General features: G+C 40.0%; 1 protein-coding gene and 1 pseudogene across 2 annotated transcripts in view; both read right to left on the bottom strand.

Annotated features, from left to right (window-relative positions):
* The window catches only part of PTPN9 (protein tyrosine phosphatase non-receptor type 9), a 68874-nt gene that overhangs the window by 16061 nt on the left and 35281 nt on the right, over positions 1 to 17532 (bottom strand). The window contains exons 3-7 of the mRNA XM_080929844.1: positions 15973 to 16062; positions 15135 to 15259; positions 11107 to 11212; positions 6774 to 6884; positions 3479 to 3807 (exon numbers count right to left, since the gene is read on the bottom strand). Of these exons, the coding sequence (XP_080785970.1) occupies positions 3479 to 3807; positions 6774 to 6884; positions 11107 to 11212; positions 15135 to 15259; positions 15973 to 16062 (761 nt within the window). The remainder of the gene's footprint in view (positions 1 to 3478; positions 3808 to 6773; positions 6885 to 11106; positions 11213 to 15134; positions 15260 to 15972; positions 16063 to 17532) is intronic.
* Positions 638 to 950, bottom strand: LOC308430841 (peptidyl-prolyl cis-trans isomerase FKBP1A-like; annotated as a pseudogene). Its single transcript has one exon. The product of its transcript is annotated as a peptidyl-prolyl cis-trans isomerase FKBP1A-like (transcript).

Here is a 17532-nt window from a genome sequence, read left to right as displayed (position 1 = left end):
AGACCAAGATAGCCTCAAACTCACAGAGATTGCTTGCCTCTGCCTCCTGGGTGCTGGCACCACACTTGACTTAACTACACTGTCTTTAAAAAAACAAATTCTAAAAAAAATTAAAAAATAAATAAAAAAAAAAAAAACAAATTCTAGGGAGATTTTGAACAATTTGAACTTTGATATTTACTTCACAATTCAGAATTTCAAGAGAAATATAGTTTGTTCTCTGTAGGCAGTCTTACTAGAACCTGGCTGAAGAAGGGAAGACCAGGAGCTAGTGAGGTTTATGGTTCTAGATCATCAAGCAAGGGCTCCACAGTTCAATAAAAAAGCACAACTGTGAAGTCCTCTCCCCAGACTTGATTCTAAAATAGCAGCAGATTTAAATGGTACAAGCAGACAACCTTGCTCTTTCAAGACAATTACTTGAGGCAATGAGTAACTACAGTAATTCCTACATCAAAATCTTTTTTTTTAAACAAAGTAACTTGAGGTTTATGGCATATAGTTTAGGTCAAAACACATCCAGAAGGGGGAAGAGGACATGGAGGTGTCCGAAGCAAAGCTGAGTGACGGAACACATTCAGTTGGTTAGGTGTCTATACAAAGAGTGCTGGGGCATCAAGAAAAGCTCCCCATGGATTCATGTGCACCCATCTGGAGGTACTAGATTCCTCCATGGCAGATCTATGTGCAGAGCTAAGGGACGAGGCCACTTCTGCCATTCCAGTTTTAGAAGCTCCTCATCAGAAACAAGAGTAGCATGTGGTGGGATGACGCCTGGGTGCCCAGTGGCTCCATAGGCATAGTCTGGGGAGCTTATCAGCTTGGCTCTCTGACCCACACTCATCAGGGCTTCCCCTTCTTCACAGCCTCGGATTCCTGCTTGCCTAGTGTAAACTTAAAAGACTGTTTCTGTCCCGAGAGGAGTCATTTTTTTCCCCATCTTCAAGCATCCCCGTGTAGTGCACCACGCAGGTCTGGTGCGCCCGTCTCCAGGGTAGATGGTCCCCATCTGCACTCCCAAAGCGGCGGCGGTGTTGGTGGAAGAAAAGGATGCGGTGTGGAGCTAGAACGGACCTGGCGACAGTTCAGAGGTTCTTGGCTTCATCCCTCTAGTGTCTCCTGCGCAAGCGCACCGCACCGGCATGCCCCGCCCTACTTGCGCGAGAGGCTCACATCCCTCTACATCAAAATCTTAAAGCCCCTGAAAGTGTCTTATTTCTTGCTCCCAAGTTATTTCCTTAATTCCAACTGAGGAAACTAAAGATTGTGGTGCATACAGGAGACAGAGCCAGAAATATCAGAAATTCAAAGTCATCCTCGGCTACATAGCAAGTCTTAGTGGGCACGCTGGGCTAGATGAGATCCTATGAAGTAGGAAGAGAAGGTGTGGGGGTGGGTGACAGTGACTATAGGAGAAGTTGTACATGGTAGTTTTGAAGAGTGGTTCAGTACTTAAGAGATTGAGATAGGAAGATCATCATTTTAGCTAGCCTAAGGTACAAAGTATGTTCAAGGATAGTTAGGGAAAAACTGTTCAGTTTTGGAAGCAGATTAAATATATAAAGAGATCTTCAGCACATAAAAAGGAAAAGAAGAGAAAATAGTATTTCCTTCTCTTTTTCATTTTGTTTTGTTTTTCAAGATAAGAATTCTTTATGTAACAGCACTGGCTATCCTGGAACTAGCTTTGTAGATCAGGTTGGCCTCCAACTTTCAGAGATCCTCCTACCTCTGCCACCCTAGTGCTGGGGTTAAAGGCATGTGCCACAACTGTCCGGCTTCCCCTCTTAATAAATGCTCTGCTTTCCCTTTCTTTCCTCTCCAAACCCAGTACCTTATCAACTCCAGAAAGAGCTCAACCATGAAACTACAGCCCTAGCTTCTCTTTTTCATTCTTTTACATTTATTTTTATCTATTGTTGATAGTACAGTAGTGTTGGGGGAGAAAGAGGATGCACATATGCCACTGAGCATTGTGTGCATGTGTGGAAGTCAGAGGTCGACTTACAGGAGTCAGCTTTCTCCTCCCACAGGAATCCCCCCAGGTCGTCAGGCTGGGCAGCACCTCCACCTGCTGAGCCCCTGCTCTTATGTTCCCACTCTACTTATTGGCTTCTTTCTCCATGGCAGTTTACTAACTCACTATTTCCCCTCTTTCTTTGGCATTTTCTTCAAACCATGACTAACCTGAACAAGAATTCTGAGATAAAAAGGCGCTCAGAGAATCATGGACTCCTAAAACATTTAAGGGAAGACAAACATTCAACAGCCACAAGTTACCCATATTCCAGCCCATAGTTCAGAAAAACTAAGGGACAGAGTGGAGAGAAAAAAGAAGAGACTTCTAGTTAACTTGCAATTTAAACTAAGAGCCCACTGAGAGCATGCTTAATTTATAACGGACAGGGCTCACTAGCAAGAGAAAAACAGCAAAACAATGTTGTAAGAGGGCTACAGGCATGGCTAAGAACACTAGTTGCTTTTCCAGAGAACTCAGAGTCAAACAGCGCCCACACGGTGCCTCACTGTCTTCTGTGACTCTAGTCCCAGGGCTCCGATGCCCTCTACCTGCCAGTCCAAGCACTATATGCATGTGGTGCACAGACACACACTCAGGTCAAATACTCTTACACATGAAATATACTAAAATACATTTTAAAAATTAAATACAATTAAGACTAGATAAGTGTGGCAGTGTACATCTTTAAGGGCAGCACTAGAGAGGCAGAGGTAGAGGGCTCTCTGTGAGGTCAGCCTGTTTTGGTGGATTATGGGTTACCCAAGGCTACATAGTAGGATATTATCTCAAATAAAACAAATAAACAAATGAAAAAGCTTGGCTATTTTAGCTAGACAGACAGAGAAGCAGGCAGACACACAGACAGACAGGGTAGAGAACAATTGGAAAGGCCACCCCAAAGCAGGAGATTACTCTAGATGAAACTATTAACATGAATGTGAAGATTTTGGGTGTTGGTAGTACACACTGTGTACACCTGGGTGTGCATGCAGAAGCAAAGCATAACATCAAGTGCCCTCATTTGTTGTTTGTCACCTGATTACCTGGACCAGTGACCCAACTATGCCTGTCCCACAATGGTGGAGTTATGTACAAGTGCCGCATGCCTGGCTTTTTAGATGGGTACTGGAGAATTGGACTGAGGTCTTCACGTTGCAAAGCAAGTGCTTTTACCCACTTAGCCTTCTTCCCAGGAAGCCTTTTTATTTATGCATTGTTTTTAAATGTTGCCCCAACTGGCCTGGAACTCACTAAGTAGACCAGGCTCACTTCTAACTCACAGAGATTCACTTTCTGAGTCCTGGGATTAAAGAAATGCATCGCCATGTTCAGCCTTCCTGAGAAGCTTCTTTACACTAGAGAAACCTCTATAAAGAAACTGAGGTATTGAAGTGGCTGCAGCTATCACTTGCCAGAAAAACCTAGGAAACTGATTGTGACCCAACCTCTCCTACTTACATGGAACAGTGGAAAGTGCCAACAGGGTTCTCACGACGAATGTCTTCATACTCCTCATAGATGCCCCGCTTTTGCCTGGTGTTAACATAGTCTACCAACTCTTGGATGGTCATGGCATGAGGACCTGGAACATGTACTGAGTCCCAGTCTAAGGCAGGAGGTAGGGAAAACAGGATGATCTCATCGAAGGGATCTGGGTGGCCGTTCACTTGGGGCAGGAACTGGAAATTCCAAGTGGCGAGGTCAATTTTGACGTACCCACCCAGATTTTCTGGAAGGCACTCCCTAGGCAGGTGCTGGGTAACTTCAGATGTCTTTAATATCTGAATCTGCAAGGAAAGAAAGAACAATGTTGAGTAGTACTGAGGCTGTGGGTGAGCAAGATGCAAACAAGATAAAAACAAATGTGCTTCTACCAGGTTTGAAAATCGGATGAGATTTGCTTAAAACACTGTGTTTGAAAAGAGATAGACTGAATTTTATCAGCTTCGGTTTAAAATCCTACTAATTTCTCAGATAGCTAAGTTTGAATCCCCAGAATGTCGATCAAATCCACTTCTAGAATTAGGTCCAAGTTATTCCTCTTCTGAAACAAAGGGATAGTGAGCAAAGGTGTCATACTGTTAACAAGCCTCTGAGCACTGTCTCCTTCTGGAAGCTAAGAATGCATAGGTAGTGGTGACTCTTGTCTCTCAGCTTAGGCTTTACTCTCAGCTTTGTATGGATGTCCTCAAAAACAGAATTCTAAGAAAGAAAGACAAAGCCATCTAGAAATGGAAAAACACTAAATAAGCAATCATATTTGATTCTGTCACATACTTAAATATAGCCATGCTAGGCCAAGATGGCCTAGTTACTTCTTAAAATCTCTATGGGACAGGAATGCTATTCCTAAAAGATTCTTCCCCCTTGCTGGTGCCTCTTGTTTATTTTTTTAAATGTGTGTTGTGAAAGAGAATGTATACCACATTCAGATGATGAGAGGCCAGAAGTGGGCACTGGATCCCTAGAACTGTAGCTACTTAGAAACTAACTAAGGTACTGGGAACCCAACTTGGGTACATGCTCTTAATCACTGAGGCAGGCAACTCTCTAGAACACTACCTTCATCCTCTTAAAAAGCTACTCTCTTTCCTCTTCTAGCTCTTAAAGGAACCAGCTCATAGGAGCTGGAGAGATGTTAAGTAGTTAAGACCTAGTTTAACTCCTAGCATCCACATGGCATAACTCCAGTTCTGAGGGATCCAATGCCCTTTTCTGGCTTCTTACAATACCAGGCACACATAGTACACAGACATACATGTAAAATTGAAAACACAGCTCCTAAAAACAGACAGTTGTAGCTTATGCTGTTCCTCTTTTATGAAGCTTCTTTTTGGATGCCCAAGGTCAAACTTTCCTCTATGCTCCCAAACAGCCTAAGTCCTCTGCTATATGAACTCTGTATTCTCTCACAAAACAATGAACTCCTCAAGGGTAAGGACTGTCATTCAGTGTTTAATTCCCAGGACGTAGTGTCTGGACTTCATGAAGTGTTCAATACATTTTGAGTTTATACATGCATATATAATTCCTACAATTCAAACTCAAGACCATGCTTTAAAAATCCTCACAATCGGGCAGGAGAGATGGCTCAGTGGTTAAGAGCACTGATTGCTCTTCCAGAGGTCCTAAGTTCAAATCCCCGCAACAACATGGTGGCTCACAGCCATCTGTAATGGAATCTGATGCCCTCTCTTGGTGTGTCTGAAGACAGCTACAGTGTACTCATAATTTAAAAAAAAAAAATCCTCACAATCCAGGGATCCTTGCAAATAAGTACCAGTAATCCTAGTAGAAATGGAGGATCACCGCAATGCTGAGGTCAGGGGAAAAAAAATCATCATATAAAAGAAAAGTTACCTTAGAAACAGTTGTCATATTCTAAGTCATTACTAAGCAACTTCTTTCCAAGAAGCTTCTTTAGAGTCAAATATTTTTATTTTTTCTACTCTGACCTCAGTTACAAAGCTGCACTAGTATAACTTGCACAGTTACAAATTGCACTAGTAATTTTACTTTATAATTTTATTACCATAAAAATCTGACAATGCAGCCCAGGCGTGGTGGGACATGACTTTTATCCTGGTACTCAGGAGGCAGAGGCAGTCGGTTTCTTTGAGTTAGAGGTCAGCCTGGTCTACAATTCCTGGTCTTCAAGGACAACCAGGGCTATTACACAGAAAAATCCTGTCTTGAAACACAAACAAACAAAAATCTAATAACGCAAACCTAATCTTTATTATTTCTATGATTTTTATCTTATTATTTTTTGAGACAAGATCTCACGTGTTCACACTGGCTTCAGATTCACTGTGTAGCCAAGAATGGCCTTGAATCTCTGGATTCTCCTGCTAGCACCTTCCACGTGCCAAGACATTAAGGATGTACATACTGCCGTGCTACATACACCATTGTTTGGATGGCATTTCTTTCCAAAGCTATAATCACTGACTGAGACAATAATCTTTCAGATCTAAAAACTCAAGAGATTAATTTGAGAAATAGAGTGAATGTGGTCATTTTTAAATTAGAAGCAATAAGAAACTGTTTTAAGAAAAATCAATGCCCAAAGATGTGCACGATGGTTCACTCCAGTCCCACCCATTACTTGAAAGGCTGAGGCTAAGGACTACTATGGATGTGATGCCTAGTGACTACAACACAGTGTGCTGTAGACCAACCTCAGTTACAGAATGAAACCTTGTCTCGAAGAATAAAACTAAAAAGAGACTTTCCCACCACCCTGAAGGTCACTCAGGGACTTAACAGTACTTCCCAGTAAATAAACCAGTTTGACTTTCTGTGCTCTCTCTCTCTCTCTCTCTCTCTCTCTCTCTCTCTCTCTCTCTCTCTCTCTCTCTCTCTCCCTCCCTCCCTCCCCCCCTTTCTTTTTCTTTTTTAAATTATGCTGGAATCCATTTCCTTTTATAAGCTAAGCAAGTACCCTACTACTGAGTTACTTACTCTGCCCCAGATAAATCCTAATACCAGTTGAGCTAATGTAATTATATTAAGTGATGATTCTGGTCTTGGTTTTGGGGTAGGGTGTTGGGCACTATATACCTAGTCCCTTGGGCATGCTGAATATGCACTCTGACACTCTGAGTTATACCCCAACCTTTAAATACTATTAAATATTAATAGTACCTTATGTAGCACTAAGTTGAACTTTGGAAATCTACAATCCTTAAACTACTTGCAGGACACATTGGTTCAGTATCATTGTATTCAAGGTGTGATGAGCTTGTCTTACCCTCTCCCGGACTTTATCCTTTAAAAGCAGACTGATGATAGAATAGGGCACTCGGAACCATATGGGTGCTCCTACAATCAGCACCTTCTTCAGTCGAGCTGGAAATGCTCCCTGTAGAGAAAATGCATGAGGAGTTAAAGCCCAGACATACCTGAAACTATTCAGGTCCAAAGTGTGGGGTTTTGCCACTCTTCCTCATGCATAGGCAACAGAGAAACCTGACAGCTTAATTCAGAAATAAGTAGGTAGATTAAAATAAATTAAAAAATGAGAAGCTGATCTACTTTTTAAAGTAATGATTGTAAGTACATGTTAATCATATATTTTATGGATCAAAAATTATTCATTTTTTATTGTTGGTGAGTGAGAAGATGTGTGCCAGTGTGCACACGAGGATCAGTTTCCTCCTTTTGTCTTTCTATGGATTCTGGATATTGCACATAGGTGACCAGGCTCTTGTGGCAAATGTACTCACTGAGTCATCGTGACCCCAGTGTTTCTCGTTATACTGCACATATCATACAACAGCACATATTTGCAGCCTACAAAAATTCAGCTTACTAACACTTAGATTTCTAATATGTTGAGGATAAACATTTTACTTTATAATCTTCATCTGGTTTAATATGTATGTGTGTATATACATATAACATTGTCTACCTTCAATCTTTCTCCATTTGTTCATTTATTAAACCAATATATACAATCTGGGCCAGAGATGTAACTCAGTGATACTGTGTGTTTAGCATATACAATACCTAGGTTTGATATCCAACACAATAAAATACATACATGCATGCATAAATATACATGAGCTAGTGTGTACAAGTACAAATGAGGTCTTAGAAAAGTAAATAAACTACTTTTAGTGGGGAAAAAGAAGAGCTAATTCTATTTATAAGACATAAAGAAAAAAGTATGTAGACACAGACTGCAGCATATCACTGTTAAGCCACAGTACTGGTTTCATTCCACGTTTTAACACTCCAGCCTTTTTCGGGGCAGGGTTACCATGTAATGAGGGGGCTGGAGGGATGGCTTAACCGGTAAAGTGCATACCACACAAGTACAAAGGACACGAGTTCAATCTCAAGTAGGACATAAAGTCACCAGCACGAGTGAGACAAAGAGATGGCTAAGGCTCAGTGTCTAGCAGCCGAGCCCAGTCAGCAAGCCCTAAGTCCTGGAAAAGACCTTGTCTCAAAAAACAAGGTGGACAGGTCCTAAGAATGGTACCTACAGTTGATCCCTGGCCTTACACATACACACATGTGCACCTGCACACTCATGAGTACATATCCAAGGTAAATTAATAAGTAATCCCCAGTAATTGGCTAAAAAAGGGCAACTGTAGCTTTATTTTTTTCCATTTTGAATAAATTAATCTAAGTTTTACTTATTAGCCTTTATTCTTCCCACTCAACCTTGGTTCTGCTAAATTTGAGGAGTTTACAAACACTCCCTAGACAGAATATACAACATCCACAGCAAAGTTCTCCAAAGGCTTCTTCATTCAGACTTAAAAACTACCTTTTTCCCTTCCTTCAAAGATGCAAGAATTTATTTCAGGATAAATACCCAAAGCTCCTTTTAACTGCCTGATCAATTTGAAGAAATAGCTTTATTTCAATAAGGTGAAGGATAGCAGAAACCATTATGTTACATCATCTTCATCAAAGCAAAAAGATAAGAGAACTGGCCATGTCTACTGCACTTGGGAGGTGTAAAGCCTCCTCTATACAGCAAGCACTAGGCAAGCCTATACTATTTAGGACCCTGTCTCACAATAAGACCAAACAGATAAGTTAACTAATACAATCATTGATAGTGTCTATAGGAAGGCATCTTCCATTATATATTCTTTTTTATTTTATTTTATGTTCATTAGTGTGAGGGTATTGTGTCCTCTGCAACTGGAGTTACAGACAGCTGTAAGCAGCTATGTGGATTCTCTGGAAGAGCAGCCAGTGCTCTTGACCACTAAAACATCTCTCCAGCCCCCATTACATACTCTTTAAAATATATATATATATCCTTTAATCAATTCAACTTCTGAAAAGCTATCCTAACAACACAAATGACTACTGTTTTAAAGAAAGGGTCTCACTATCTTTCCTGACTGGCCTGGAATTGGCTATGTATACTAGACTAGCCTTAAACTCACAGAGATCCACCTGGCTCTGCTCCCCACTCAAACCCCCACTCTCCACCTCTCACTCCATGCTAGGACGCTGGCCCAAATGCTTTTTGTGCCTTAGTTAAAGGCAGACTCTTTTCTATAGTCATCCTGGACTGGTCTGGTACTCTTATGCAGCACAAGCTGGTCCTAAACTATTGGCAGTCCTACCTTACCCTTTCAAGTATTACACTCCCATGACAACACACCTCAAAAATGCCAAATGTACGCGCCCACTGAGCTACACTCCCAGTTCCTAAATATTTACATTCACTGTATATCTGCACTTTTGTTTTCTGAGACAAAGGATCTGATTATGTAGTCCAAGGTGGCTTTGAACACGATAAGAGGCATGTGCCACTATAACTGGCTTGCATAACTTATTTTATGCCATTCAGTCTTCCCTAGTCATATTAAATAGTTATACATTAAAAAGCATGGTTTGGGGGCTGGGGAGAAGGCTCAACAGTTAAGAGCACCAGATGCTCTTTCAAAGGTCCGAAGTTCAATTCCCAGCAACTACATGGTGGCTTGCAACCATCTATAATGAATTCTGATGCCCTCTTCTGGCATGTAGATGTATATACAGCTAGAGCACTCATTAAATAAGTAAATACATTAAATAAGTAAATTATTTTTTTTAAAAGTACATTTTAGGGGGTATGAGAGGATTTTGTTGTCTGAGACATGGTCTCATATAGCCATTTCTAGTGGTTTGAATAAGAAGGGAGCCACAATCTCATATATTTGAATATTTAGTCCCAATTTGGTGGAACTGTTTGGGAAGAACTGGGAAGTGTGGCATTGTTAGAGAGGGGGTATCACTGGGCACAAGCATCAAGGCTACAAAAGACAGGTACCATTCAGATGCTCCTCCCGCCGGCATGTGGATCAGGATGTAAGCTCACACCATGCTTTTACTCCACCGTCATGGACTCTAACCCTCTGAAGCCATAAACTCAATTAAATGCTTTCTCTCATACACTACCTTCCTTGGTCAAGGTTTGTCATAGCAACAGAAAAGTAACCTATGCTGTCATAGAACTTGCTATGTAAGCAAAAGAGGCCTTGAGTTTCTAATCCTCCTGCCTCCACCTCCTGATGCTAAGCCCTTCAAATCAACCGCAGGGCCCTCTGAACACCAGAAAGCATTGTAACAGCTAAACTACATTTTTAGCCTACCTGATAATCTTTTAAGATACAAAAAGGTCATTTTATGGCTGGGGAAGGTGGCTAAGTTTGTAATATGCTTGCCTTACAAGCACAAGAACTTGAATTTAATACCTAGAACTAATATAAAATTGCTAAGTCTGGTGGCATATATTTGTAATCTGGGGGGTTGGGGGAAGTCAGAAACAAACAGCTCTCTAAGGCATGTTAGCCAGCCAATCTACCCTGACTGGTGAACTGCAGACCAATGACTGACTGACTTTGTTTCAAAGAAGTGAATGGAATACCTGAGAATGACATCTAAGGCTGTCTGCTGGCCTCCACATAAAAAAGCATACAACACCATGCAAACACATAAATGTACACATTAATTTACAAAACAAGTCACTAGGCCTAAGACACAGGGAGAGAAGGAACTATGAAGTGATAAGTATGAAACTTATACACATCTATATATGTACATAAGTCTACATTATATAAATAGACCAAATAAACTTACATACACTAACATGAATGAAAAGTACATTGCATCCAGAATTCAGCCACATTTCCAAAAAGTCACTGGCTAGATGGCATTTTTCATAGTTGTCAGAGGTGGGTCTTTATTAATACAAAACTCAGGAAAAGGGACATTTATGTCTACGAATTTGCCTGTGGCCTTTCATTTTCATTATTTCCTTTTTAGCTTTTTGGTTGTTACTTTGTTAAAGGACCTCACTCCTTATGTAGCTCAAGCTGGTCCGAACCTTACTTTGTAACTAAGGATGAAGTAGAATTTACTATGTAATTCTACCTAACTCAAACCCATGACATTTCTCTTGCCCTGGCCTCCCAAGTGCTTGCATTACTTGTGTGAGCCACTAAAGCCATTTCAGATCTTTCAATTTGACTTTTAAGATCTCTTCTTGTTCTAAGGAAGAAGTTACTAGCTATCATATATAAGTGACCTTTAAAACTGAACATTAAATTCCCCCTTTACAACCTTACCTTCAGCAGGTTTAGAACTTTCTTTCCAAGATCTAGCTCAAAGTTGGCATAATTAGACCCACACATGTCATAGATGAATACGAGTCCATTCCTTTGAGTTTCAAAGCTGTAAACCAATCATTAAAAAAAGCATTTAATACAAAGGTTTCATTCAAAGCTAAGCCAGATCCAAAAACACTCAAAAGGTTATTAGAACTATTATCATCACCATTCATACAGTGTGTGTGTGTGTGTGTGTGCGCGCGCGCGCGCACGCGCGCGCATACACACATGTATGTATGCTCACTTGTGTGTGCCACAGCAAGTGTGGGAATGAGACGATAACATTAGGAGTCAGCTCAGTCCTTTCCTTCCACTGTGAAATCCAGGGATTAAGCTCAGGTTCTCAGGACAGTACAACGTGTGCTTTGAAATACTGAGCCATCCTGCCAGTCCAGAAATGAAGTATTTGTACTATTTCTAGATAGGAAGTTTTTACACTTGTTTTAGTTTTTTCTCAGAGGGTTTCATGCATCCTATGTGCTCACTTTGTATTAAACTCCGGCTGGCTTCAAATTCAGGGTAATCCTCCTGACACACATGTTAGGATTACAGGTATGAGCCACCTCAAGGGTCTTATGTTGTGTCTTCATCTCTGCATCCCCTCCTGTAAGCCCCATGCCATCATACTCCTACAAAACCTAAGAGGGAGCACTAAAAAAGAGTTAACATTTAAAAAAAATCAATTCTTGTCAATCATGTGTGTATGAAAATACTTCAAAACCCAGTTCAAGTATATAAATTTAAAATTTGTATATCTAATATACCTCAGGTTCAGTGAATTAGCCTCCTGAAAAGAAAAAAAATTAATTCTAAAATTCATAGAGGGTTTTCTGGCAGAATATATTTCTATAGGCCCCTAATGCATTAATATTAATCTTAACTCCTTTTTTTTATAACCTCACAAGATTATCATTCCTCAAGATTAAAGATGCTGTCAAAGGGGCATAATTACCAAGTAGATTAACTAGATCTAGAGAATTTCCATTTTTCTCATAAGCTAAACTAGGGCCAATTAAATGAATTACAGGTTTTCTCCTTAAAGATAGGGGTCTAAAACAAGTCAGTGGCACGGGGAAAAAAGAATAATGAAAATAAACTACAGAGCATAAAGACCCAGGTTGCACGGTCCTATATGAAGTTGCTTATTCTCTGAACACACATGGATTGATATAAAAAATATGATGCTTTCTTGATATATAACTTGAGGTATCACAGTGAGCCAAATGCTTCCTACTGAGCGTGATTCTTGAGCTACATGCAGCAAGAGACACCAAGAAGCTTAAAACACAGTTCTTGCTTCACATTTGCTTCAAAGGAAGGAAGTAAGTAAAGGGTAATCAAAGCAGCAAGACACGTTATGGATCACTTTGAAGAAGACACGTTAGCATTCCCACTCTACTGGACTTTCTGAAAAAGGTAGCTTTCCTTCACTCTCCTAAACTAAAGGAGCATTTCAAGAGTATCTGCAGTCTTGAAAGCAGCCCTAAAGACTAAAGGGCTGAGAACTTTCAAACTGTTACTTAGGGAGTACAAGGCTACCGAAATTACTGGTCCTCATTCCTCACAACTTCTCATCTTCAGAATAACAGTATGTATGAGTCACATGTATCTCCTACTAAGCATCAACAACAGAGGCTACGTGTTATAAAAGTAACAAATAAGGCAGTACATAGTTAACTATTCAGAGAACAGAACATTTCTTGGCTACTCTCAATTTGTATATCCATAATCTAGGTCAGGTAAAGCTATATGAATCCCTGTTTCAGACAAACAAAACAAGCCAGCAAGTGATGCTTCATGCCTTTAATCCCATACTGGAGAGGCAGATGCAGGGAGATCTGCTGAGTTCAACACCAGTATGGTCTACAGAGCAAGTTCCAAAACAGTCAAGGCAATGAACAGAAACCCTGTCTTGAAAAACCAATTCAAACTAGCCAAACAACAAAAACCAAGTCCATTCTAAAATTCTCTATGGGGCTCAAGCCAGATTCAGATTCACGATCCTACCACCTTAATTATCTAAGGTACTATTTTGTCTGGCCCCTGGTAGGCTGTGGTCAGGTTTTTTGTTGTTGTTTTGTTTTTTGTTCTTTTTTTGAGACAGAGTTTCTCCTTGCAGTTTAAGGTGGCTTTAAAATGATATAGCATCTTTTCCCACCTTTAAGTACTAAGATTACAACAAGCTAATTTTTCCTTATACATATGAGTGTTTGGCCTGCATGTATGTATGTGCACCACATGTCTGGTAACCAGAGGTTAGAAAGGGTATTGAATACCATAGAACTGGAGCTGCCAATGGCTGTGAGCTACCATGTGGGTGCTGGGAATGAAAAACCCAGTTTTCTCAAAGAGCAGCCAGTACTCTTAACTGTTGAGCCATCTTCCTGATAATCAAATCCCCCACCTGCTTGAGGCAAGGAATCACCATACAGATTCAGATAGCCTGGATCTCACTATGTAGACCAAGCTACCATCAAACTCACGCAGACCCACCTGCCTCTGCCTCCAGAATGCTGGCATTAAAAAAGTGCACCAACCCACTGGGCTATCTATTTAGCCAACATCGATTTTTCTACCTACACATCTATCTATCATCTATCTATCCATCCACCCTACCTACTTACCTACCTACCTACCTACCTTATCTATCTATCTATCTATCTATCTATCAGCACTGGGGATTAAACAGGGCAATAGACAAGATTTTCACCACTGAGCCACATAACTGTAGCTCCCAGACTAGTTTGTTTGGTTTGCTTTAGTTTTTATCAAGACAGATTCTCTCTATGTAGTATGAAATTTACTATTTAGGCCAGGCAAACCTCAATTTCGTGATACTCCTGCCTCTGACTCCTGAGTGCTAGAACTGCAGGTACTACTAGGCATGGCTTGTTTTATTTTTACTTTTCCGTACTAGAGAACCTAGGAACTTACATATGCTAGGCAAGCATACCCCAATATACCCGTTACCCAAGAAGGTTGGCTTTGAGTTGTGGTTTTTTTTCCTTTATTGTTTTTATTTTATTTTATGTGTATGAGTGTTTTGCCTACATGTACATATATGTGCAGTGGACATGCCTGATGTCCATGGAAACTAGAAGAGGGCCTGAACCTAAGACTGGAGTTACAGATGGTCATGAACTACCATGTGAGTGCTGAATTGAACCTGGGTCCTCTGAAAGAACATCCAGTGCTCTTACGTTCAGAGTCATTTCTCCAACTCCCAAAGGGTTTTTCTTTGTTTGCTTTGCCTGTGTTTTTTGTTGTTATTGCTGTTGTTGTTGTTTTCAAGACAGGGCTTCTCTGTGTAGCCCTGGTTCACTCAGAGACTCACTGGCCTCTGCCTCCCAAGTGGTGGGATTAAAGACACAATCCACCACCCAACCCCTAGAGAGTTTTAACATGAACAAAACTAAAAATCAGGTGACCTAAGCCTAAAAATCAGGTGACTCAGGCCTGTAATCTCTACTGTTTGAGATATTGAGGCAAGAAAATACTAAGTTCGTATGGGTAACTAAACTAAGTCACACTGCATCTCAAAGTTAAAGGGAAAAAAAAATAAATGATTCGGATATAAACTAATGATGGTGCATATGCCTTAACATGCAGAAGACTTACACACACACACATACACACACACACACACACATACACACACACACACATACACACACACACACACACACACACACAAACAAACACAAACTCAACAGAGTTCCTTTCCTCCTTCAAATAAACCATTCTCAGTATATTAACAATTGCTATGACTTGTCTCTCTCAGCTTTCATTAACCTAATAGGAAAGACAGTGCAAACAAAGAGAGCACAGCATCCTAATGATACCAGAAACACACACTCTTAAACACGGGAGCTGTTTTCTACTCAGACTGTCTAGGCTGTGTCCTAGTGAGAGCACTTCTGAGTTTAATCAGTTCACAAACTGTCACTTTCCTAAATGAAGTAGACACCAACAGTCTTACTGCTTACCTGTCCACAGCTCTGTCTAGCAAGTAAAACAAGGCTTGGAGTACCACGTGTTGAACAGACGTGTGGGGATGGTGTAACCTGGCAGTGAAAAGGGCAATGGAGGCTCCAGTTGGGTCTCGAACATTCTAAAGCAAATAAATAGGAAATATTTAGAAATGAAAAATCACAGCAATCGTTTAGATTTATTATCCTGGACAGAGATTTGACATATGAAGAGAAGAGCTACTAACAGAACTTCCTTAATTTGTGTCCATTCTTCCATAAAGGGAGCAGTGTTATCATCACCCCAGACCTGATTCTCTCAGCATTCCCTTGAACCACTATTTAGTGGAGAGTTTCCATTAAGTAAGTAAGGTGTTTTGATATATTATTAACCATTCCCAACATGCTGACCAACAACTTTTTTGAAAAATATTTATTTATTTATTTATTTATTTATTTATTTATTTATTTATTTATATTAGTACATGGTAGTAGTCTCCAGACACACCAGAAGAATCAGATCCAATTACGGATGGTTGTGAGCCACCATGTGGTTGCCGGGATTTCTATGTAGGACCTTTGGTAGGGCAGTCAGTGCTATTAACCTCTGAGCCATCTCTCCAGCCTGACCAACATCTTTTTTAATGAATCAATAAACCAAAAACTTAAGTCTACTCCATAACTCAATAATTCAACTATTATTAATAACTGATACTTTTAATAAGTAATAACTTGACTATTATTAGAACAATTTAATAGCAAAATAAGTTGATAAGGAACCTAGCCACAAAACTCCAAATAAGGTAACAGCTACAAAAGGATGTAACAAAGCATAAGATGGGCTCTACAGACTCACCAAGATGGTAAATTTTCCACTAAGGATCTCAGAACGAAGAGGCTCCTCATGAGGTTTCAGCTTCACAATGCCTTCCTTCCTTCTTGTTTCCTAAAAAGGAAACAATGAAGAGGTGAATTAATATGAAAATATGACATAACCAGAACAACTTTATGTAGCCGTCAAACCTCAGGGATGGAACATTAGAAGTCAACTAACTGAACTGTGAATTCCTTTGTACCATGCCTTAGCGTTCCAGAGCAGCTAACTATTAGTCATAACTCCTGTCCTCAGCCACCTTCTCAGGACCATCTGCTGATGTCTCCAAGAGTCAGCTCTAGTTTAGACACTCAGAAATACCTATTTCTAGAGCACATTTCTTTTCTCTACCCCACACTCAGGTTCCAGTTGCTTACAGGAAGTCTCTATTTGGGTATCCCAAAGACACGGACAAACTAAAACAAATGACCTTCTTTCTACATGAACCCATTCCATTTCAGTGTCTCCTAAATTAATTAATGTTATCGGCACTGATCTTGACATACAAGTCCCAACTCAGATGCCTCACTCATTTTCCTCACACACTAATTTAAGCAGCTCCTACCCATTGGAACTCTAAATCTGTCCACTTTTCTCCATCTCCCCTGATATTATGTGTTTAATTGTACTGCCCTTATCTCTCCTTGTAAGTACAACAGTCTTCAAACTGATCTTTCTGACTCCAAGATAATCAGTGAGATACATTCTCCAAATATATGCTGTCAAAATCTTTCTGGAATGCAAATATAGAAATTTTATTACATTGTTTATATTATTAATGGATTTCTGAGACCTTAACGATCTAGCCTTACTTTTCTGTGCTCTCCATCTCTTGCAATGCCTTGAGTCCAATTCAACATTCCTGCTTAGCTAAAATTTACTTTCTACCACTGAGGATCTGAACAGATTGTTTTCTTATATCTTTCGGTTGTAAACCTACCCTTTATTGGCTGAACCATCTCTCCAGCCCAAATGTTCTGACTTCTTTAACCATACTTCACACTGCTTGATCCCTACTAATCTTTCAGATTTAAGGTTAGTACTCTTTTTTTGATTGTTTACTCTCTTCTAAATAACAGTGGCACTGTTAATAGAGGTATACAATTAATATCTATGGAATAAGTAAGTAAGTACTGGATGAGCTGAGCCATGCGGTGTGAGCTAATTCTAGTGCTCATTTGTTTTCCCAGGATCTTTTTTTTTTAAAAGTAGAGTTAGTTTCTCTTCAGAAGAAATTTCTAACCACAAAGTAACATAACATATAGCATTTCTGTCAAAGATGCTACAATCCAAGAAAGCAAACATAACACAGAATCAGTCTTTTTTTTTTTAATTTATTTATTTTATTTATATGAATACACTGTAGCTGTCTTAAGACACACCAGAAGAGGGCATCAGATCCCATTACAGATGGTTATGAGCCACCATGTGGTTGCTGGGATTTGAACTCGGAACCTCTGGAAGTCAGTGCTCTTAACCACTGAGCCATCTCTCCAGTCACCACAGAATCAGTCTTAAACTTCCTCTTTAAAAAAAAAAATC

Source organism: Micromys minutus (assembly GCF_963924665.1).
Source record: "Micromys minutus genome assembly, chromosome: 16".
NCBI classification, from domain to species: domain Eukaryota; kingdom Metazoa; phylum Chordata; class Mammalia; order Rodentia; family Muridae; genus Micromys; species Micromys minutus.
Note: the sequence above shows the minus strand (reverse complement) of the source record. Positions and strands in the feature narration are given on the sequence as shown.